The 24,722-nt window shown below is 42.3% G+C and overlaps 1 protein-coding gene across 3 annotated transcripts in view; it reads right to left on the bottom strand.

The window, feature by feature from the left end:
* The window catches only part of SLC44A5 (solute carrier family 44 member 5), a 282,899-nt gene that overhangs the window by 44,882 nt on the left and 213,295 nt on the right, over positions 1-24,722 (bottom strand). For all 3 annotated transcript variants that reach the window (XM_082266222.1, XM_082266223.1, XM_082266221.1), the window contains exons 13-17: positions 19,469-19,561; positions 19,276-19,363; positions 13,863-14,125; positions 11,844-11,938; positions 10,063-10,166 (exon numbers count right to left, since the gene is read on the bottom strand). In XM_082266222.1, coding sequence (XP_082122348.1) covers positions 10,063-10,166; positions 11,844-11,938; positions 13,863-14,125; positions 19,276-19,363; positions 19,469-19,561 — 643 coding nt within the window. The remainder of the gene's footprint in view (positions 1-10,062; positions 10,167-11,843; positions 11,939-13,862; positions 14,126-19,275; positions 19,364-19,468; positions 19,562-24,722) is intronic.

Raw genomic sequence — 24,722 nt, 5'->3', positions numbered from 1 at the left:
TTTTCATTTCATGGAAATTTGGCGTTATGTATTATAGGCCTACAATTCTTAGTAATTACTGACTTAAACCTGACCAAAACAAGACTCTAGTAGACATCCCAGATGAGATAAATTTGAAACACAAACGCATGAATTATAATCGAATCAATAATATAATTTTATTATATAATATATAATATATATAATAAAATTATATTATTGATTAGATTATAATTCATGCGTTATATATTATATATATATGTGTGTGTGTGTGTGTGTGTGTATGTATATATATATATATATATATATATATATAACGCATGAATTATAATCAAATCAATAATATAATTTTATATATATATAATAAAATTATATTATTGATTGGATTATAATTCATGCGTTATATATTATATATATATATATATATATATATATATATATATATATATATATATAATATAGAACGCATGAATTATAATCGAATCAATAATATAATTTTATATATATATATATACACGTGTGTATATTGGTATATATATATATATATATGTGTGTGTGTGCATATATATATGTGTGTGTGTGTGTGCATATATATATATATATATATATATATATATACATATATACACATATATACATTATGTATATATATATATATATATATATATATATGAATAATATAAAATGTGTTATGTGTTTGTGTTTGGTGCAACGTTTTGAATTTCCCTCCCTAGTTTCGCTCCCATGCAGCATTGCTGCTGCAGGGAACGGAACTAGGAAGTCATCACACCGACGGACGAGCGGCGGGGATCTCGGCTGGCGGTCACAGCAATGAGAGATCATCGCTGGATCGCCAGGAGAAGGTAAGAGACACCGCTGCGCTCTCTGCACATTCACCCTGAGCGTGACTCGGGGATACCGATCCTGGACTAAAAAATCCACCCCGAGTCACGCTTGGGATTACCGCCAGGGAGGTTAAGAATTGCTAAACTGCAATATACACTCACTGGCCACTTTATTAGGTAGACCTTGCTAGTACCGGATTGGACCCCCTTTTGCCTTCAGAACTGCCTTAAAGAGGTTGTAAACCCCCCTTAATAACTTGTATCTATAGGTAGGCCTATGATAAGGCTTACCTATAGGTACTGTAAATATCTCCTAAACTTGCACCGTTTAGGAGAGATTTACATTGCATGCAGCCAATGACATCATCGGCGCATGCTCTGTGAAGGGACGGCCATCCGTGCCGTTCCTTCAGAGCCCTGTAACATGAACGGCGGCTCCCGCGCGCATGCAAGCTCCTCCAGCTAATCAGATGGCCCGATTACGCGAACCAGGAAGTAGGACGGCCGAAAAAGTCTGCGGTGTTACAGGTAAGCGGGCGGCACTGCGGGGGGCTTTGTTCTAAGGTAAGTATTTCTAGCTCATTATGCCTTTGTCTTTTAGGTTTTTCTTTTTTTAATGTTTTGCAACCTCTTTAATTCTTAATGGCATAGATTCAACAAGGTGTTGGAAACATTCCTCAGAGATTTTGGTCCATAGTGACAGGATAGCATCACACAGTTGCTGCAGATTTGTTGGCTGCACATCCATGATGGGAATTTCCCGTTCCACCACATCCCAAAGGTGCTCTATTGGATGAGATCTGGTGAGTGTGGAGGCCATTGGAGTACAGTGACCTCATTGTCATGGTGAAGAAACCAGTGGTGAGATGATTTGAGCTTTGTGACATGGTGACCTGCTGGAAGGAGCCATCAGAAGATGGGTACACTGTAGTCATAAAGGGATTAACATGGTCAGCAACAATACTCAGGTAGGCCGTGCATTTAAACGATGCTCAATTGGTACTAAGGGGTCAAACTGTGCCAAGAAAATATCCCCCACACCATTACACCCCCACCACCAGCCTGAACCGATGATACAAGGCCGGATGGACCCATGCTTTCATATTTATGCCAAATTCTGACCCTACCATCTGATTGTTGCAATCGAGATTCAACAGACCAGGCAACGTTTTTCCAATCTTCTATTGTCCAATTTTGGTGAGCCTGTGTGAATTGTAGCCTCAGTTTCCTGTTCTTAGCTGACAGGAGTGGCACCCGGTGTGGTCTTCTGCTGCTGCAGCCCATCTGCATTATGGTGTGATGTGTTATGTCTTCAGAGATGGCATTCTGCATACCTTGGTTGTAGCGAGTGGTTATTTAAGTCACTGTTGCTTTTCTATGTATCTCAAACCAGTCTGCTCATTCTCCTCCGACATCAACAAGGCATTTTAGTCCACACTTCTGCAGCTCACTGGATATTTTCTCTTTTTCTGACCATTCTCTGTAAACCCGAGAGATGGTTGTGTGTGAAAATCCCAGTAGATCAGCAGTTTTTGAAATACTCAGACCAGCCCATCTGGCACCAACCATACCACGTTCAAAGTCACTTAAATCCCCTTTCTTTCCCATTCTGATGCTTGGTTTGAACCTAAGGAAGTCATCTTCACCACGTCTATATGCCTAAATGCATTGACTTGCTGCCATGTGATTGGCTGATTAGCCATGTGATTGGCTGATTAGCCATGTGGTTGGCTGATTAGCCATGTGATTGGCTGATTTGTGTTACCAAGCAATTGAACAGGTGTACCTAATAAAGTGTCTGGTGAGTAAATAACATTTTAATTCTTCAGTATAAATATTTTTTAATGTCTTTCCTATGAGCCCCCATTCACATACACACGACGCTACTTCGCACCGCGACCTCGGAGGTCGCGGTGCGAGCAGCGCGCCGCGACCTCGGAGCGGCCGCCACGGACTTCATAACATTGAAGTCTATGGCGGTCGCCTCCGGGTCGCCCCAAAGCAGCTTCCCTATGGAAGGCGACCTACGGCGACCTGGGAGGCGACCAGGTCGCCTCCCAGGTCGCCTTAGTGTGAACGGGGGCTAAAACTCTGCTGAGTTACTTATTTCTAAAGTATTGGGAAATAAATGACACTAAACACTAAACACTTGGTATGTATTGCATTCCAAATTTAGAAAAGCATCTTCTATTGCTCTCAGCCTTCTCCAAATCTCCTAATCCCTTTTGTTTGTTGCTGTAATCTGACTTCCTGTTACAAGGTGACCATGTTCGATCTCCATGATCCCACTGTATGTAGGAATGTAGCCACCCTCTATTGCTCGCTCCCAAGATATACTATGGGATTTTTAGTGTCCTTTAACCACTTTACCGCTGCTCACTGAGCTGCTACTGCGGCAAAGTGGCTCGATAACGTCTGACGACGTAGACCTACGTTGCCAGACATTCCCCTCTCTCGGAGGCTCGCTCCCGCTGTATTCAGTCACAGCGGGAGTCGGGCCAGGGGAGGAGCGGCGGTGATCATCGCCGCTCTTCCCCGATCGTCAGGGAATCGAGTGTGGAGATCCGCCCGCTTGTGTAAACAAAGCGGGCGGATCTCCTAAGTGACAGGCAGGGTCAGATTGCAGGGTTCAGCATAGCTGAACCTGCGATCTGTCCCTGTGTCACTCAGTCACCTCCCCCCACACACGTTAGTAAGCACCAGGCATACATTAACCCCTCCCTCTCCAATAAAAATTAACCCCTTCCCTGCCAGTGTCCTTTTTACAATAACAGTGCATATTTATAGCACTGATTACTGTAGTAATGTCACTGGTACCCCCAAAAGTGTCAAAAATGTCAGTCAAGGGTCCGATCTGTCCGCCGCAATGTCGCAGTCCCGCAAAAAAAAAAAAAATCGCAGATGGCCACCATTACTTGTTAAAAAAAAAAACACCAAAAATGACAGAAATCTTTCCCTTAGTTAGTAAACGCAATAACTTTTGCACAAACCAATTAAAATACGCTTATTGCGATTTTTTTACCAAAAATATGTAGCAGAAAACAAATTGGCCTAAAATGATAAAAAATTTAGATTTTTACATTTTTTTGAGGGGAATTTCATATAAAAAAATGTGAAAAATATTGTTATTTTTGCAAAATTGTCGCTCTTTTTTTGTTTATAGCGCAAAAAGTAAAAATCGCACAGGTGATCAAATACCACCAAAAGAAATCTTTGTTTATGGGAAAAAAAGGACGTAAATTTCGCTTGGGTATGGCGTTGCATGACCGCGCAATTGTCAGTTAAAGTCGCACAGTGCCGAATCGCAAAAAGTGGCCCAGACGTAAGACAGCAAAATCCTCCGGTGGTAAAGTGGTTAAGTAGTGCACATGACCAGAACCAACATTCATATTCCAAACAAACCGTAGTGTGGGGGAAAAAGGAGGTTCAGGAGCTCACAGAGGACATTACAAGGACGCAGAAAAACACAGTAAGAAACTGTAAGAAGAGTTTTGGATAGAGTGGGGAAGGGTAAAAAGGGTTAAACTTGTTTTTACAGCTATCTATTTGAGAGATTTCTCCTCAATTACTTTTCTGCATCAGGGACACAGAAATAAAAATTGATTGCTGTTGTATTGCTCCTGAAAAGGGAGCGATGTGTGCTCTAAAACGCGTTGAGTTTTATGAAAGATTTTATATCCTATTTGGAGGTTTTCTATTATAGTACACTTATGGGATTGCATTTCATGATTCTTTTAGCCCTGTGGAAACCAAAAAGGCAGAGCACTATTGCAATGGATTGTCAACCTGGCAGCTAATTTAGATTGTTGGCATTTAATCTACACTATAATCAATATGCTTAGAAAGAATATTTTATAGTCAATCTGTGTTGAAGAATAACCTGCAGATTGGTTCACTACTTATCCCTTTCTAACTGGAGGTGTTGTTCATACAGCCTAGTTGTGACAGTACCCAGTTGTGTTTGATCCCGGCCACACACCAACGTGAGCAGTATACGTTTGATTTAATACATCCGGTACTCATAGAGGTACCCCTGATCCTTGTGTTTTTTTCAGCATTGCTTGTTCTCGTTTGGAGGAATCGATGTAATGGTAGCCTTGGAGGACCAAGTAGGAAGAATACTGCCCCACTGTTGGACTATTTTGCTCCTCATGCTCTACATGAGTTTTTTTTTTTTTTTGAGAAATAAAAAGCTAACATGGGTTCTAGCCTTCCTCTACTCTACTTTAAAATAAAAGAAATTACCGATACTCGTAGAGGCATTCCTTCTCCTTGTGTTTTTTCAGCATTGCTTGCTCCTGTTTGGAGGGATCAACATGGTGGCATCCTTGGAGGATCAAGTTGGAAAAATACAACCCAACTGTTGGACTATTCTGCTCTGCTTTACAGGGGTTTTTACTGCTGAGAAATAAAAAGCTGGCAAGGGATCTGGACTTCCCCTACTCTACTAAAAAAAGAAAAAAAATCTACTGGTACTCGAAGAGGAATTCCCCTTCCTTGTATTTTTTCATTGTTGCTTGTTTGTTTTTGGAGGGATCAATGTGATGGTAGACTTGGGAGGACCTAGCTGGAAGAATACTAAACCACTGCTGGACTATTCTTCTCCTACTGCTTTACAGAGATTTTTATGGTTCAGAAAAAAAAAAAAAGCTGACAAGAGTTTTAGCCATTCCCTACTCTACTTTAAAAAGAAAAAATAATCTACCTGTACTAGTAGAGGCATTTCTATTCCTTATATTTTTTCAGTGTTGCTGGCTCCAGCTTGGAAGCATCAACATGGTGGCAGCCTTGGAGGACCAAATTGGAAGAATGTCACCCCACAACTGTACTATCGGTACTCAAAGTCATTCCCATTCCTTGTATTTTTTCAGCATTGCTGGCTCCAGTTTGGAAGCATCAACATGGTGGCAGCCCTGGAGGACCAAGTTGGAAGAATGTCACCCCACAACTGTACTATTGGTACTCAGAGTCATTCCCATTCCTTGTATTTTTTCAGCATTGCTGGCTCCAGTTTGGAAGCATCAACATGGTGGCAGCCCTGGAGGACCAAGTTGGAAGAATGTCACCCCACAACTGTACTATCGGTACTCAAAGTCATTCCCGTTCCTTGTATTTTTTCAGCGTTGCTTATTTTTGTTTGGAGGAATTGATGTGATAGTAGCCTCGGAAGACCAGGTTGGAAGAATACTACCCAATTGTTGGACTATTTTGCTCCTCCTGCTTTACAAGGGTTTTATTGTTGAGAAATAAAAAGCTGAGAGAGGGTTTTAGCCACCCCCTACTGTACTTAAAAAAGAAATCTACCGGCACTCATAGAGGCATTCCCATTCCTTGTATTTTTTCAGTATTGCTTGCTCCTGTTTGGAGTGATCAACATGGTGGCAGCCTTGGAGGACCAAGTTGGAAGAATACAACCCCACTGTTGTCCTACTGGTACTTTTAGAGGCATTTCTGTTCCTTATATTTTTTCAGTGCTGCTTGTTCTTGTTTGGAAGGATTGATGTGATGGTAGCCTTGGAAGACCAGTTTAGAACAATACTACCCAACTATTGGACTATTCTGCTCCTCCTGCTTTACAGGGGTTTTATTGTTGAGAAATAAAAAGCTGACAGGGGTTCTAGCCATCCTCTACTCTACTGTAAAATAAAAAAAATATACCGGCACTTGTGGAGGCATTCCTGTACCTTGCATTTTTTAGTAAAAAATATAAAAATATCTGCACTACACAATTGAAAAAAAACCCTTTTAAGAACCATAAATGTTCACAGTAAAAAGGAGGTTCAAGCAGCCAGCTAAATGCATAGACAAGAGCATAAATTAAGTATAAAAGTTCATAAGCGGCACTTGATATAAGGGAAAATCCACCACCTTCAGTGCGTCTGATAGCACACACCATCAATTTTGCTCCTGTTTGGAGGGATCAACATGGTGGCAGCCTTAGAGGACCAAGTTGGAAGAATACAACACCACTTCAGGACTATTCTGCTTCCCCTGCTTTACAGGGATATTATTGTTTTGAAAAAAAAAAAAGCTGACAAGGGTTTTAGCCGTTCCCTACTCTACTTAAAAAAAAAAGTCTACTGGTACTTGTAGAGGCATTTCTATTCCTTGTATTATTTCAGTGTTGCTTGTTCCAGTTTGGAGGGGTCAACATGGTGGCAGCCTTGGAGGACCAAGTTGGAAGAATGGCACCCCACTGTTGTACTACCGGTACTCATGGAGGCATTCCAGTTCCTTGTATTTTTTCAGTGTTGCCTATTCTTGTTTGGAGGAATTGAAGTGATGGTAGCCTTGGAGGACCAGTTTGGAAGAATTCTACCCAGCTGTTGGACTATTCTGCTTTAGAAGGGTTTTATTGAAAGTGAAAGTGTACCGCGCTATGGATATATGGATATGTGCTAAACCTAAATGCAGCTGTTCAAAATAATTATGGTAGTAACCAAATTTTCTCAAAATGCAATGTCCAATCACAGCGCAAATGGGTATTGATTAGTGAATGAATAAATATATCAATAAGAAATTACTATAAATAAGTAACTAATAAAGTGCAACGTGCAAATTACTTATGTGCAAAAACCGTATGGTGCCCCCACTTGGGGGTTTAATACAATATGTGAAACTACTGTAAATATAAATAGTGCAAATCAGAAATGAATACAGTAATATTTCTCACATAAATAACTAATAACATCAAAAAAGTCCAAGTAAGTCCCAAAAAGTGCTTGAGTGCCAAGAGAAAAGTGCAAAATCATGCCATCAATCCAGTGCAGTGAATGGTGTCGATCCTCCTCCTTTGGGTGTTAACTTACCGAACAGAGATGACCCCTGAGCTATATAGCTGAAAAGGGTCAACAGAGCTTGTGTCCCAGTAAGGAACCTGGTGCAGTAATCCTTAAGGGCAAGGTATCTGTAACCTTCAGTGGCTCTCAGTAACCTGATGTACATACATGGAGAGAAGGAAGCTCACAATAGTTTAACTCCGATATAGACTTTTATTGGGTAAATCAAGAATAAAACTCACATTTAGCAGCGTATAATCAGGCAGACAATATCTTAAAACTGGTCGCGGCGTGCGCTCGGGAAAAGCTCCGTGGTCCCGGCGTGCGTTCCACCGCACCGGAAGTGACGTACCGCTAGGACGTCATTTCCGGTCTACATCCTAGCGGTACGTCACTTCCGGTGCGGTGGAACGCACGCCGGGACCACGGAGCTTTTCCCGAGCGCACGCCGCGACCAGGAAGGTTTCTACACGAGTTTTAAGATACTGTCTGCCTGATTATACACTGCTAAATGTGAGTTTTATTCTTGATTTACCCAATAAAAGTCTATATCGGAGTTACACCATTTAGAGCTTCCTTCTCTCCATGTATGTACATGGGGTTACTGAGATCCACTGAAGGTTACAGATACCTTTCCCTTAAGGATTGCTGCACCAGGTTCCTTACTTGGACACAAGCTCTTATGACCCTTTTCAGCTATTTAGCTCAGGGGTCATCTCTGTCCGGTAAGTGAACACCCAAAGGGGGAGGATCGGCACCATTCACTGCACTGGATTGATGGCATGATTTTGCACTTTTCTCTTGGCACTCAAGAACTCTTTGGGACTTACTTGGACTTTTTTGATGTTATTAGTTATTTATGTGAGAAATATTACTGTAATCATTTCTGATTTGCACTATTTATATTTACAGTAGTTTCACATATTGTATTAAACCCCCAAGTGGGGGCACCATACGGTTTTTGCACATAAGTAATTTGCACGTTGCACTTTATTAGTTACTTATTTATAGTAATTTCTTATTGATATATTTATTCATTCACTAATCAATATCCATTTGCGCTGTGATTGGACATTGCAGAAGGGTTTTATTGTTGAGAAAAAAAAAGTTGATAGGGGTTCTAGCCACCCCTATTCTACTTCTGAATGGACCCTCTGCACACTGCTACACCCTTTCCAGTTTGGTCGCAGTTGGTCAGCTTAAACATGTATTGCAATATATGTGAACTAAAAATCCCTGTTTGTCATTGCATAGTTTGCTGGAAAGGGTGTAGCAGTGTGCAGAGGGTCCATTTTAAAATTTGTAGTGTTACTATGTGGTCACACCCCTTTAGCCCCTGATAGTTCAAATACATGAGCAAGCTATTGGGATTTGAGCATGGGTATATCTTTTCTTTGTTATAATGCAGGTTTGTGACCAGATCTGAACCTAGTTGCTCTCCCTCACCTAGGGTATTTATGCCCCATGTTGGCATGATGTACACCGGAGCATTTGCAGTGGCAAGGCAGTGTAGGACTGGCCAGAAGAGGGATAACTTTGATGCAGTTGGTCAGCTTAAACATGTATTGCAATATATGTGAACTAAATATCCCTGTTTTTCATTGCATAGTTTGCTGGAAAGGGTGTAGCAGTGTGCAGAGGGTCCATTCAGAATTTGTAGTGTCACACATACGCAGGGCTTTTTTTCAGCAGGAACGCGGGGGAACTCAGTTCCGGCACCTCCAGCACTGAATGTATGTAATAGCAAGGGGTGCTGGGGTGTGATGGAGAGTCTATCGATGCTGGCTTCTGGGACATCTCTTGTCACTGACGGGGATCTGTTTTTGGGCAAGGGTCTATTGTTGCTGGTGGAGGATATATGGATATTCTATTGAGGAAGAGGTCTATTAATGCTGGCTACTGGGAGATCTATTGTTGCTGCAGTGGGGTATAATGTTGCTAGAGGAATCTTTTTTTTGCCGGGGTTGATATTTTGTTGGGGGTGGTCCATTGTTGCTGTGTGTGTGTGTGTGTAGTCTATTGTTGTGTAGGGGAACTATTGTTGCTGGGGGTGAATCTATTGTTGCTTAGGGGGCCCTATTGTTGTTGGTGTGGGGTCCATTGTTGCTGGGGGAGTCTATTGTTGTGTGAGGGATCTATTGTTTGCTTGGGGGATTTATTGTTACTGCTTTTCTTGTTACTAGACAAGTACAAATTCCATACAAATTATTTAGCACCCCAAAATGATACTTGGTGCAGTACTGGGAGGTGGGTAGGGGGTGGAACCAATGAACGGTGCTCGGAGGTAGGTTTAGGTGGAGACAATGGGGGGGGGGGGGAGTATCAGAAGGTGGGAGTTCCTGCACCTATTCTCTAAAAATAAAAAGCCCTGCACATACGTGATTCTGAGTATCCGGCCCGCACTGTAGCAGTAAAACCAGTGCACTGTCGGCAAGTGGCTATACAGAACATATACATACCATAATATAGGCATTCCGGTTTATAAACTTGATGAACTTTTCCAGGCACCAGAAGCAGCATTTCAAGCAGCACAACAGAAATCTTGCAAAGGAGTTCTGGGAAGCTAAAAAGGGGAAAATAATATCAAAAATGTATACTTTCCATGCTGTCACAGACTCCAAACTTTAAAACCTCCATTCTAAACCCCTCTCACCCCAATCCAAATTGGTAATAATCTCCCATTCACATGAGGCCCGTACACTGTGAATCGTCTGTTTGTTTATCCGTCTGAAGCCACAAGGTTCTGCGTTCCGGCAACCCGGGCGTCAGGTATGGGTGAGTGGCCCCAAACACATACAGTGTGCATTTTGAGGTGCTCAACTGCATCCACACGCCTGTCAAATTAAGCGGTATTAAACTCCAAAGCAAACATTTATTATATTGCAGCTTACCAATTCTTGTGATGGCTGCATTCATTTTAATTTTTAGGCTTTCTTCTATTTTTATCTGGTGATCCAGCCAGTAAGTCTGTTATTTTTCAAAAGCACAAGCTCTCCAGCAGAATGTATCAGTTTACTTGGATGAGACAAACCATTTAACACTGGGGTTATTAAAATGATCAGCTTTTATTTATGTAAAATCTTTATCACAAAAATAAAAAAAAACTGATTGCTGCAACTAATAAGATGTGAGCTGGAGTTTGGCTTCAATTTGTTAATGTTTTTAAATCTGTTGATATATCTAACAATCCCCTCCCCCCAGACTGGTAATGCTGCTGTCCAAAAGGTGCCCCCTGTTATCCTTCATCCAGAGTAGAGGCACTCTAATACAGGAGGTGTGTTACTGGCCAGAATCACCTGTTGAGGGAAAAAAGCCTAAGAAAACGAATGCAGCCACCACATCTAATGATTGGTAAGCTGCAACAGATTACATTTCTAGGTTTGCTACCTATTTAAGATGAGAGGCTGTGTCTATACAGCTGCTGCTTCCCCACAGACTTTCATGGGGAGGGCAAAGAACATGTGAATGAGAGCTTACTTTTCTATTTTTTTTTAATATTTACTGTCCTCTGGTGAAATATCAGAGGTCATTTTTGAGACAGAGAAAAAGACCAAGGATATAGGGACAAAGATTCCTCAGTCCCTTTCTCTGCAGCCTCAGCCGCACTGGAGATAAAGGAAAAAGGAAGTGCTGTAAAGTTTCCTGTTCATTTACAAACTGAAGCATAGTAAACACAGTTTACTAAGCTTCAGTTGTGAATGAACACTAAAGCTATTGCTAGCGATCGCCTACTGTGTTCATTCAGGAAAGGAAGGGGTCAGTAAGTATGACATATTTAACACCTCCTTACCCTACTCTCCATCCCTACACAATCCCCCTGTGAGCCCAGCAGCAGCTGCAGCCAGAGAGAGAGGAGGAGAACACCGGAAGCACTACAAGGGGTGCACAAAGAGCGAGGGGGTGATCAGAGTGGGGGCGTACGGGGAAGCAGATACTGGAAATGATCCTCCTGTAGCTCCCCTTGCAGCACAGCTGGTGGGAGGGAGTGAAGGAGAAGCCAGTTGCACTGCAGGGGGAGCTACAGGTGGTTAACTTCCAGTGATAAAGGCAGTACAGCTGGTCCTTCAGCTTGACAGGTGTCTGGGCCCCCGTGGAAGATTGAAGGACAGATAAGTACCCACTACCAGGGAGGGGGACATAAAATAAATCTGTTGCTTTGGCAGATGAGAAGATTGCAGTTTTGCTTTATGAGGCAGCTATTCAGTCATATAAATGTGCGCTACAATTCATCCAGACTTACCTTTGAGTTTGTGGTCTAAATATTCTAATATAATTCGAATAAACTGTACAAGTGCCAGGATGAGGGAGCCAAGTGCTAGTGAGCCGGTGTGATACCTGATGCAGGAAAGAAAGACATTAATTCCTAATGTCTCAGATTAAAATACATTTTTGATGAGAAAAAAAATACTAAAAATTACAGTAAAATAGATAAAACTGTAGGCATCAAGTGCCAGAAGCCTAAACAACAACCTTTACTCCCCTCCTATGAGGGATGCAACTCAATAGGTCCCAAAGGTTCCCAGCATTGTATTGAGGGAAATGGAGGAAGGGTTCCAACCCTTAAAAAGTCATTACATGCACAGGAAATTCAGAAAAAGCCCAGGTCTGACTTGGAAGCCATTGTGAAAAACATAACTTCCCCAGAGTCATGTCCATAAAGGTTAAGATTCATAAGAAGTGGGTTGGATGGTGATGGATGTTATACTCAAAAGAGGATTGGTGCTGAATCACCGAGCAGGTGAGTCTGCAGGGAACAGTGCTGGAGAGGAGATGAGTTTTGCAGCCAGAGCTGCATTCACACACATGGCAGGTTATTTATTTAAAATTTCCACTTGAAAATTGAAGTTGGGGCTCTTTCACACGGGCGGTCCGATCAGATCCGCCTGTCAGTTTTTTAGGCGGATCTGATCGGATCCTCCATGCAGCTCTATGGGGCAGCGGGTGTCAGCGGAGGTCACCTCCGCTGACACCCGCTGCCATCCGCATCCGATCCTGTGCTGAAATCTGGACGGATGGAAACCCTATTTTTCCATCCGTCCAGTAATCGGAGTGGAGCGGATCTGATGAGAGCGGACAAGCGGTCCGCTCTCCTCCGATCCCCCATAGAGGGTAGCGGGTGCTGAGACGCCTCCCTCTCCGCTCTGCAAGCGGAGACGGAGCTGTCATCCGCCCGGCTCAGCGGGGATCGCGGATCGATCCCCGCTGAGCAACACGGATCCGCCTGCGGAGGCGGACCGTGTGAAAGAAGCCTTGGTCTTTACCTTGCCTTTGAAAACCAACCCTACGGCAGCATGCACATATATCAGTAAGGAACATAGCTAAGCTCTTCTAGGTCAGACTCAAAAACAGATTGGTAAAGACATAGAAGTACGCTAGCAACAAAACAATGTAAGGTTCCTTACTGTTATGGTGCACTGTAATAAAAGCATTTTTTGCATAACATATTTGACATGCGGGGATAAGTGACCTTCCATGTGTAGACATGTGCAGAACAAATAAATGTTTTTCTTTTCAATTCATTATTTGTTTAGTTCAATTTGTTAAATTCATTTAATTTGTTTCTGCAATTCATTTTGTTTATTTGAATTTTCAGAATTCGGTGGAATTGAATCCGAAATCGGAAAATTAAAATGGAATTCGACCAAATTCCATTCAAATTCTATTTGAAATTTTAATTTTGGAAGATGGTTATATTCTTTCTATTTCTTTCTATTATAATTTATTATTTTCTATTCTATTCTGTTCTAATCTATTATTTTATTTTCTATTCTATTATTTATTTTCTTTTCTGTTCAATTCTATTATATTCTTTTCTATTGTATTCCTTTATTTTATTTTCTATTTTATTCTATTCGTAAATTAGAATACATTTCGAATTTAATTCAAATTTCATCCAAAATTTTGTTTTATTATTTCTGATTTGTTTAAGTTTGTTACTATTGTAATTCGGAAACATCCATATTTCTGAAGAATGGAAAATTTGTCCGAATTTCGATTCGGAACAAAACAAAACGCACATGTCTATCTGTGTGGAAGTATAATTTTTGAGGTTTGGGGTTGGTTGCTGAAAGTCAGGGTTGGTGTTGTCCTCATATGTTACAAGTTAAACCTATCAGTATGTAGAGGTTTTATAAATAATACTTTTTTGGCTGCAATAAATGCATAACACATGCAATAAAAGTTATTTGTGCTGAAAGTTTGTCTGCTGAGAATGCTTTAATACTATGCATGTTATAACTTATTATCCAGCTCCAGGTACCTTATTGCTCGTCCAAATGATGAAAACAGAGGGCATGTAGGGATGTCGGCAGGTTTCTTAAATGCCCAGTAGTAGGAAGCGAAGGCACCGGCCAGCGTACACTGCCCGAGGGCGATGGAGAAATTCACCAACCACAAGAACACAAAGACATTGCACAGCTGAAAGATCAGGATGTATTTATAGTAAAAACCTTCCCCTCCGTAAAAGGCAAAGGTGCACTGAGCCCCCGGACACAGCTTGGTCACGTTGGAGGTATTAAATGTCTAAAGGAAAAAAATAAAAAATATCAAGTAAGACTACAAAATAGAATACTGCTCACATCATTTGAGTGTTGAGGATAGGCAACTTCTTTGATAAGCAGAGTGGTAGCTAAATACCATTTGCATGGGGGCACAAGCTAATAGCACTAATGTATAATATCTATTCAATGTAATTACCATAGACAAAAAACAAAAGAGCAAAAAAGAACAAAAACAAAAAGTAAAGGATTTTTGTACTAACCCTAAAATCCTTTTCTCTGAGTTCAAAACACAGCTCCATATTCTTCACCATAGGGTTATGCTGCCCTCTACAGGAGTAGGACTAGGCAGACAACACAAAAGCTTCGCTACGCCCCGTGGGCTGTCCTGGGCTGGCATAATCCCCCTTTATGCTTAGAGATACTCAGTTTGGTAACAAGCAGTAACAGAAGCATACAAAATCTTTAGAGGGATGGGTGCTGTGTCTGTCAATGAACTCAGAGAAAAGGATTTTATGGTGAGTACAAAATCCTATTTTCTCTTCCGTTCATTGTTCATATTCTTCACCATAGGGACATTCCAAAGCAGTGCCAAACATGAGGGGTGGGAATAACAAACCCAAAGCTAAACAAAAGCCAATCCAGGTAATAGTAGCTCAACTAGAACAGGAGCCCAACCTGAAATACACCCTTAAGAGGAAAAAAACAGACCCTCTAAATCACAGCCTGCAAAACCTTGCAGCCAAAGGAGGCATCCGCAGATGCCAAAACATCCACTCTGTAAAACGGAAGGCTCAAAAAGCAAGTACCCGAACAGAATGTGCCATCACAGGGAAAGGGGGAGGCTCGACTATTAAGTGAATAAGCCCAGTTCGCCGTCTGTCTGATCTATCTGGAAATGGTAGCAGAGGAAGCAGGAAGCTCCTTCCGCGGCCCCTCCGTAATCACAAAGAGCGAGTCTGATCTCCAAAAGGACTTAATGGCTGCCAAATAGACACAAATAGCTCGAACAATGCCCAGAGTATGCAAGGCAAATACCTGGGATGAGCCAGCCTTTGACACAAAAATGGCAGCACAATGTCCTCATTCAAATGGAAATCAGAGACCGCTTTCGGGAGGAACGACAGCCGCGGTCCCAGGACCACCTGATCCCTGTGAACCACCAGATAGGGAGAACGACAAGACAAAGCCACCAACTCTGAAACCCTGCGGGCAGAGGTGATAACCACCAAAAAAGTCACCTTTGTGACAGCTTAAGTAGAGGGATCTCCACATGTCTTCAAAGGCAGGTTTTTGAAGAACCGACAGAACCAGGTCCAAATCCCACAGTGGCAGAGGAGATCGTACAGGCAGAGCAAAATGACAACCCCTTGAAGGTATGTACGCATTAATGAATGGGAAGACAAAGGTCTTTGAAAAAAAGACTGTCAAGGCAGAGACTTGGCCTTTCACGGTGCTAAAGCTAGTTTCTGATCAACACGCCGTTGAAGAAAGGACTATAAATGAACGAGGATGGACTCCTCAAACCTCACACCAGGAAATGTACACCTTCCACGTCCAATGATAAAGCTTTCGAGATGTAGATTTTCTTGTCTTCAACATGGCTGGAATCACCGAGCCAGACAAGCCCCTGTTCTTTTGCACCTGACTCTCAACAGCCAGGCCGTCAAAGCCAGCGACTGTAAAATGGGATGGAAGATCGGCCCTTGAGACAACAGATCGTCCCTGAGCGGAAGCCTCCAGGAGACAATAGCGACCAGTCACACCAGGTCGGCGTACCAAGACTGGCGAAGCTAGTCCGGAGCCACCAGAATGACTAGAATCTCTTCGGCCCCAATCTAGCGTAGAAGTCACGGAAGAAGCTGGAGCGGAGGAAAGGCGTAAATCAGATGGTACTGGCTCCATGAAGCCAACAGAGCATTTGTGGTGTCTGCCAAAGGATCTCGCGACCTGGCCAAGAACCTTCGAGCCGAGATGCCAACAGATCCACCTCGAGGGTACCCCCTTGCAGACAAATCCAATAAAACACTTCCGGATGGAGGGACCATTCCGTCAGTAATCCGCCCGCCAATTTTCTACACCAGAAATGTACATGGCAGAGAGGGCCCAAATGAACCACTCTGCCCACCGGAGAATGCCGGACACCTCCGGGGCCGCCAACACACTCGTGCTGCCCTGGTGATCCACATAAGCCAAAGCTGTGGCGTTGTGCAACTGAATCCACACCCGGAACCTCTGGAGCTGCTCTGTCCAATGATCCAGGCAAAGCCTGATCATTCAAAATTCCAAGACATACTGTAGATGGGCATCTGTAGCAAGGTCCAGGAGCGCAGCCACCAGATCAGAGAACACTTTATCGCCCAACTGAAAATAACCTTATCCAGCAACTTGGGACACTTGTCCCATTTGACCAGAGTCTCCTTTTGAAGGAATCTCGTGTAGAACTGTGCAAACAGAACCGCCTTGAGAGTGGACACCATCAAGCCTAACACTCGCATGCACGCCCGAAGGGACGACCACGTGTGGGCTAGCAACAGTTGAATCGCAGAACTCAACTTCTGCAACTTTTCCAGAGGAAGGAACACTGCGGCTAAATCCTGAATCAGCCCCAATCCAATCTCAAGGTCGGAACCAGGGCAAACTCTCGAAAATTCAGAAGCTACCTGACCCCCCCCAAAAAAACTGGAGAGTAATTTCCACATTAGCCGCCAGAACCGACGGAGACACTGCTCGCAAGAGGAGGTCATACAGGTACCCCAGCACAGCAATCCCTCTCTGACGCAGCAACGCTAAGACCAAATTGATGTCTAAAGCAGCCAGGGAACCCCCCTGATGCAGGGAGGCCACCACTGTCCGAAGGACAGCATCCTGAATTATTGCACCTGCATAAACTGATTCAGGGCCTGAATCCAAAATCAGACGAACTTGCCCTCCTTCCTGGGAACCACAATAAAGTATGAATAAAAAAAAACCCAGAGGGACCGACCACCCCAGGGAGCACCCGCGCTCCACACCGCATCCAGCGAAGGAGAGGAGGGGACCCTTTCTTACCGATCCAATGGAGTAACACTCCCAAGACAGGAACCCCCTCGCCACCGAAGTAGGGGGGGGCTGTCGGCCAGAAGGAACGCTGCGACTCATGCTGAGATATGGTCGTATGTGACCTTGCGAGACGTTTAAATCGCAAGCCAGCCCCCATCCAGAGGGGCTATGTTGCGGCCGACCGAGCGTACAGCTACAGCTGCATTCGCTGGCCAGGCTAAGGGAGCTACTGGAACTTCAATAGTTCAGCCCGTCTGAGTATCTCTAAGCAGAGGGGGGGATTATGCCAGCCGAGGACGGCCCACAGGGCGTAGCCAAACTTTTGTGTTGTCTGCCTAGTCCTACTCCTGTAGAGGGCAGCATAACCCTATAGTGAAGAATATGGAGCTGTGTCTGTCAATGAAAGGAAGAGAAAAGATATAAGAAGAAAAAAACAAACAAAAACAAATACATAGAGAACAAAGAAAAAAGGGGCAGAGATGGACAGAAAAAAAAGAAAGAATAGAAGTAGGATGGATAGATTAGAGAACACTGGGAGGATTGAAGGAGCAGTAGAGAGAAAATAAGGAGGAAGAGAAGTAAGAAGAACACACGGAGGATAAGGGGGAGGAGAAAGGTGAGAAGGATAACAGAAGAATGGGAAAACACAATTAGGAGAGAAGAGGGAGTAGAAAGAAGATAAGAAGGATAGAAATGGGAGTAAGGGGAACAGAAAATGCATAAGAGAAGGAGATAGAACAGAAGGAGGATAGAATGAGGGGACATTAGAAGGTGGATAGAAAGAGGAAAAGAAAGAGCAGAAGCAAGAGAGGAGAGAATGAGGAGGGGAGAGAACCGAACAAGGGTAGAAGAATAAGCGAACAGAACAGAAAGAGAATGGAAGGAGGAGTAAAGCCAACCATATATGGATCAAAATGCAACCAGTTCAGTAAGGACTAGACAAATTTAGATCCATGTATGGGCAGGCTGTTGGGTTTTTCCCGATCGATCAGTGCCGCGAGCTATAGTCTACAACATTGACTAGTGTATTTTGATGGCGGGGATGTCTCCCCACTGTAAGAACACAATAGCTCAGTGTGAGGGACTCCTCCATTCACATGGAATATGTGCATGGGAGAATTCTAGACATTTTTTTGTCCATGAACGTATGTATGGCCTGCCTTAAAGTGGTTGTAAAGGCAGAAGGTTTTTTACCTTTGTCCAGTCTATGCATGAAGGTAAAAAATCCTTCTGTGTGCAGCAGCTCCCTCAGCCCCCCCCCCCCAATACTTACCTGACCTCCCTCTCCATCCAGCGATGTCCAAAAGAGCCTTGGTTCTCCGGGGACTCGCACTCCTGATTGGCTTTTGGCAGCAACAAGGGCCATTGGCTCCCACTGTTGTCAATCACAGCCAGTGAGCCAATCAGGAAATGGAAGGGCAGAGCCGAGCCATGCTTTGAGCTCTGTGTGAATGGACACACAGAGCTGTGTCTTGGGAGTGCGCCTGTTTGGGTGCCCCCAGAGCAAGCTGCTTGCTGTGGGGGCACTCGACAGGAAGGAGGGGCCAGGAGCACCGGCGCAGAACTCGAAAAGAGAAAGATCCAGGCTGCTCTGTGCAAAACCACTGCACAGAGCAAGTAAGTATGATATGGTTGTTATTTTTTAATAAACAATACTTTAATATCGCTTTAGGAACAGAACAAGGATGGAAAAAGGAGATTAGGGATCATGAGGATGATAGAAAAAGGAAATGGACAGAAGATAAGAAGGGTGGAAAAAAAAAGGAGATTAGGGAAAAGGAGGATGATCGAAAAGAAAATGAATAGAAGATAAGATAAGAATGATGGAAAAAGGAGATTAGGGAACATGAGCATGATAGAAAAACGAATAGAGAAAGGAGTAGATGGAAGCAGAGGAGAGTGAATAATAAGCCTAAATATATGGAGAAGAAAGAAAACGAGCAAAATTACAGATGCAGAAAAGAAAACAAAGATAAAAAATAAAATGCAATAAAGTGAGAAAGAAAAAAAAAGAGGAAAATCTGCTGCCTGGGGAATTGTGCCATTGCAGACATCTGCTTAGATAATCTCACTGGGATGTGACGCTCATCTAATGAGCCTCAGAAATTCCTATATAACAGTCTCCTGACTTACTTCAGGTACACACATTTCGTTTGCATACTGGCATGGAGTCTTGTTGGCCATAATTTTGTATACAGCTTCCCCAGACGTAGCCAAGAATCTGTCTCTGAATTAAGGAGTGATAATTTCCATATGTTTACACTTGGCTGCCAGTCTCTGATGTAATCTAGAGAGGCGCAATGTAGCGCGCTTATAAAAAGGATACACGGCAGTGACAGCCCAGTACGAGATACAGATGGCGATTAGGATGAAGGTGATGATTGGGTAAAACAGTGTAGACATGATGTATCCTATTGCTCTGAAAGATAAAAGGTTACAAAGTTACACAGCTGACATACTAAACTAGTAACACAAAAAACCCGCGCTTGGTTAATTAATAAAAAAACAATAAGCAGCTGCTGTTCACCCAATAGGGAAATGGACTAAAAAGAATAAATAATAACAGCGCTTGCTAAAAAAATACAATGTATAAAATAAAAATATATTTTTGACATACTAAACTAGCCAATCACAGCCTCAGTTGGTACTGGGTTCATTTTAGAGTTCAAAGTGTAGTTTCCAGTGTTACATTTCATAAAAGTACATAGCAGTTTTTACCAATAGAATTTTTTCTTTATTTCTACTCTTCATTAGAAGTGTGACATTGGTGTTAAAAAAAGAATAAAAAAAAAAAACAAGTTTTTCACTAATATTTTTTATATAATCCGTAATTAAACAAGGCAACAGGTATGTGACATATACCAATGACAGTGTGCATCAAACAAGCACTGGAAGACAATACTGAAACTATAAATTTAATTTTCCAAAATGTAAATTTATCAAAGGACAATAAAATTGTAAAACTTGTATATCTGTTTTGGTGTACACTTTGGGGGAGATTTAGGCTGCCTTCACCTGTCAGCGTATGATCGCGGGCAGAACCGCCGCGGTTCCGCCCGCGATTCGGAGATTTATTGCAAATCGCGGGACGCCTAGCGTTGCCCGTTGATTTGCAATAGCCCCCCAAACGCCGAGCGATGTTGCCGCGATTTACGCCCGCCGAATCGCGGCAACATCGCGCAAACAAAATCGAGGGACGCAATACGCTCCAAAGAAGCTCTTGTACTTTTTTGGAGCGTATTGCGTCCCGCGATTTTGTTTGCGCGATGTTGCCGCGATTCGGCGGGCGTAAATCGCGGCAACATCGCTCGGGGTTTGGGGGGCTATTGCAAATCAACGGGCAACGCTAGGCGTCCCGCGATTTGCAATAAATCTCCGAATCGCGGGCGGAACCGCGGCGGTTCTGCCCGCGATCATACGCTGACATGTGAATGCAGCCTTACTAAAACGGGAGAACTCAGTCTGGTGCAGCTGTGCATGGTAGCCAATCAACCTCTAACCTCAGCTTGCTCAATAAGCCTTGGCAATAAAACCTGGAAGCTTATTGGTCTCTATGCAGAATTGCACCAGACTTTGCACTCTCCAGTTTTAGTAAATAACCCTCTTTATCTGTTCCTCCTTCAACAGCATTATTTATATATATCAACACTATTTACACTACAAAATGATTGACACATTTGGCATACTACTTCTTCAGGACTGTGGTGGAAATAGTTAGTATGCAATATTATCTTTCATTGGTGTGATGGTAATATACTGTAGTATAAAAACACACTGGGGTTTGATTTACTAAAACTGGAAAGTGCAAAATCTGGTGCAGCTTTGCATGGTAACCAATCACTTTCTAACTTCAGCTTGTTGAACTAAGCTTTGAAAAAAAAAACTGGAAGCTGATTGGCTTTTGTACAGAGCTACACTAGAATTTGCACCCTACCATTTTAGTAAACCAAATCCTAAAGGCTTGTACACACTATAAGAAAATCGGGCGAACATTTTCATCCAAAGAATTTTCATATTATTTTTGTATAGTGTGTACACAACTTTCCACAGCCGATTCTGAATTTTTGTACGAAAATTCTCGAAGGGACAAACTCCAAAATATTTCTCGTATGAGAAAAAAACAAATATGATTTTCTTTTAACCACTTACCGACCGCCCGCCGTCGATTTACGCCGCTCTTTTGACAATAAATACCGGGGTTATGGCAGCAGATAGCTGCCATAACCCCAGTATTTTTTAAAACGGCGGGCAGTCGGCTTTCTGATAAGGGTGGTCCCAGCGGCTGATTTGCCGTGGGATCACCCTTACGGGGCGGCAGAAGAGGTGTCCCCCCACCTCCCGGCAGCAGGAAAAATGATCCGGACCCGGATCCTCTTAGACAGGAAAGTCGAGTGAGGGCAAGCTGGCCCTCACTCGACTATGGTCTTGGAGGACCGGAGCGACGTCAAACGTTGTTGCCTAGCAACCGGTTTAAAGGTCCCATTTATTTAAATTTTTTACATTTTTTTGTGTACTTGTGAGGTCTGAGGTCTTTTTGACCCCAGATCTCACAATAAAGAGGACCTGTCATGCCTATTTCTATTACAAGGAATGTTTATATTCCTTGTAGTAGAAATAAAAATGATAATTTTTTTTTAAACTGTGTAAAAATAAAAATAATAAATAAAATAGGAAAAAAATAAAATTAAAGCGCCCTGTCCCCGTTAGCTCGTGCGCAGAAGCGAACGCATATGGAAGACCCGCCCACATATGTAAACGGTGTTCAAACCACACATGTGAGGTATCGCCACGATTGTTAGAGCAAGACCTATAATTTGAGCCCTAGACCTCCTCTGTAACTCATGCAGTGATTGTCCAGTAAAGCAATCATTACAATATTCAGATCGAATCTAGTACTGATCATTTTTCTCTACCATTTCACCCGCTTAACTCCACTGCTTGGCTTGGAAAATTCTGGTTTCTATTATGCCAATCTTCTGGTGTATGAATCAAAGGATTCTGAAATGAGCATTTTCAATTTTAGTTTAATTTTTCCTGTAAGTTTTGGGTATTAATCCGATTGATGTAAGTGAACACAACTTGCATCAAACAATTATTTACAGTATATTTAAAGGCAAAATTATATATATATATTTTTAATTTTAGATAGAGTGGAAGGGGATTAGAATGCCTGCCAGTTTTTATTGCTGTCTGTGCCCCCTTAAGGGTACATTCACACTGAATGCGGGTTTGAAATCACACAATTTAGTGCGAGTTCGGGGGTGATATGAATGGCATCTGTGCGTGTTAATGCTCAGATATCTATTAAAATCGCCCAGAAGTCGCCAAAAGTAGAGCAGAAACTACTTTTGGAAATCAGTGCGGTGCCGCAAAGTCGGTGTGTCACCCTGATTGGGACAATGCCATTGCCGGCAATAGGCTGTGATTTGGCTAATCACATGTCAAACTGCACTGATGTGAACGGGCTTAAAGTGGAAGTAAACTTCCACCGATTCTTTGTACCTATAGGAAAGCCTATGATAAGATCGCATGCACGAAATCACATAGATATTTACGTGATTTTGCGCAGCCAAGCCGCCCTGCCGCAGTATGTCTGCGGTGGGCGGTTGGCAACTGGATAACCAAGGTTTATTTTTGGGATTACAGAATGTCATAATGCTGACTCCTGAGCTGATAGGGGGAGAGAGGGAGAGAAGACAGGGGACACAGGAACTTTTAAAAAAAAACAAAAAAAAAAACATTTTATTGTTTTATTCCAGGTTTTTTAAAACATAGAGAGGAGTATATGACACAGCACAAGCACTGTGCTATCTATCATGCTTTAAAGGATCAGGAGATATATATATATATATATATATATATATATATATATATATATATATATATTTTTTTTTTTTTTTTTCCTAGGGTTACAACCAATTTAAGATCCTCATGCTGACATAAATGTATTTGAAAAAATTTAGAATATTGTACATACTGTAAATAAATAAGACATCCCCCAAAATAAGCCCTAGTGTGTTTTTTGTAATTTTCAGTCTTATTTTCAGGGAAACCCGGGTATTTGCATTTTGGTAGTTTGATTTTCTGTTTTAAATCTGTCTTATTCATTCTATGTTGTTTTTTTTTTAGTAGTATGGATGTTTTATTAGAGTGTTCATTATTGTGATCTTGTGTTGTCTTTGTTTAAATTGACTGCACAACAATCATTTCCCTTTTGAATTATTAAAGTATTCTGAACCTGAATCTATTGGCACTTTTCCACTGCAAGTACCGGCTAGTACCGGCTCGGCTCTACTCGGCCCTGCTTGGCCCGGTTTGCTTTTCCACTGCTGGTACCGCATGGTATAGTGTCGGAACGGTTCGGTACGGTACGGTATAGGTTTGCTTTTCCACTAAAGTAGTACTAAAGTTAAGTGGGTGGGATAACAACGGGGTGGGTGGGATTCTCTGACCAATCAGTGGCTAGTAGTGACTGCATGCAAAGGATTGTGGGATATGGTACCAGTTTGGAACCTGTTGGAACCACAATCGAGTAGGTACTGTTTTTTCAGAGACGTACCGTACCGTTCGGTTCCATGCAGTGGAAAAGCAAACCTATACCGTACCGTTCCGACCCTATACCATGCGGTACCAGCAGTGGAAAAGCACAAAAGCGTGCCGAACCGTTACGGTTCCATGCAGTGGAAAAGCGCCATAAGGCAGGGGTCTTTAAACTCTTTTGTATGAGGGCAACTTATTTACTAATAAAAGTGGTCTAAAAAAAACAAACAAAAAAAAGTGATCTGAAAAATAATCCCCATTAACCACTTAAGCCCCGGAGGATTTTCCTGCTAAACGACCAGGGGGTATTTTGCAATTCGGCACTGCGTGACTTTAATAGACAATTGCGCAGTCGTGCGACGCTGTATCTAAACGAATTTGGCGTCCTTTTTTTCCCACAAACAGAGCTTTCTTTTGGTGGTATTTGATCACCCATGCGATTTTTACTTTTTGCGCTATAAACAAAAAAAGAGCGTACATTTTGCAAAAATAACAATATTTTTCACATTTTTTTATATGAAATTCCCCAAAAAAAATGTAAAAATCAAAATTTTTTAAAATTTTTGGTCAATTTGTTTTATGCTACCTATGTTTGGTAAAAAAAATCGCAAAAAGCGTATTTTGATTGGTTTGCGCAAAAGTTATCGCGTTTACTAACAAAGGGAAAGATTTCTGTCATTTTTGGTGGTTTTTTTTTTAACGTGTAATGGCGGCGATCTGCGATTTTTTTTGCGGTACTGCGACATTGGAGCAGACAGATCGGACCCTTGACTGACATTTTTGACACTTTTGGGGTTACCAGTGACATTTCTACAGTAATCAGTGCTATATATATGCACTGTTACTGTAAAAATACACTGGTAGTGAAGGGGTTAACTTTATTTGGGAGGGAGGGGCTGTGTGTGTCCCTAGGGGCGTGCTTTCTACTGTGATTGGCTGTGGCTTGAGCTGTAAGGACACTGATCAATGTATCTACATAGTAGATCCATGTGATCAGTGTTTTTACAGCGAGGAGAATGACAGGTGGCTTGTTTACACAA

The sequence above is a fragment of the Pelophylax lessonae genome (genome assembly GCF_965119305.1).
Source record: "Pelophylax lessonae genome assembly, chromosome: 8".
NCBI classification, from domain to species: Eukaryota; Metazoa; Chordata; class Amphibia; order Anura; family Ranidae; genus Pelophylax; species Pelophylax lessonae.
Note: the sequence above shows the minus strand (reverse complement) of the source record. Positions and strands in the feature narration are given on the sequence as shown.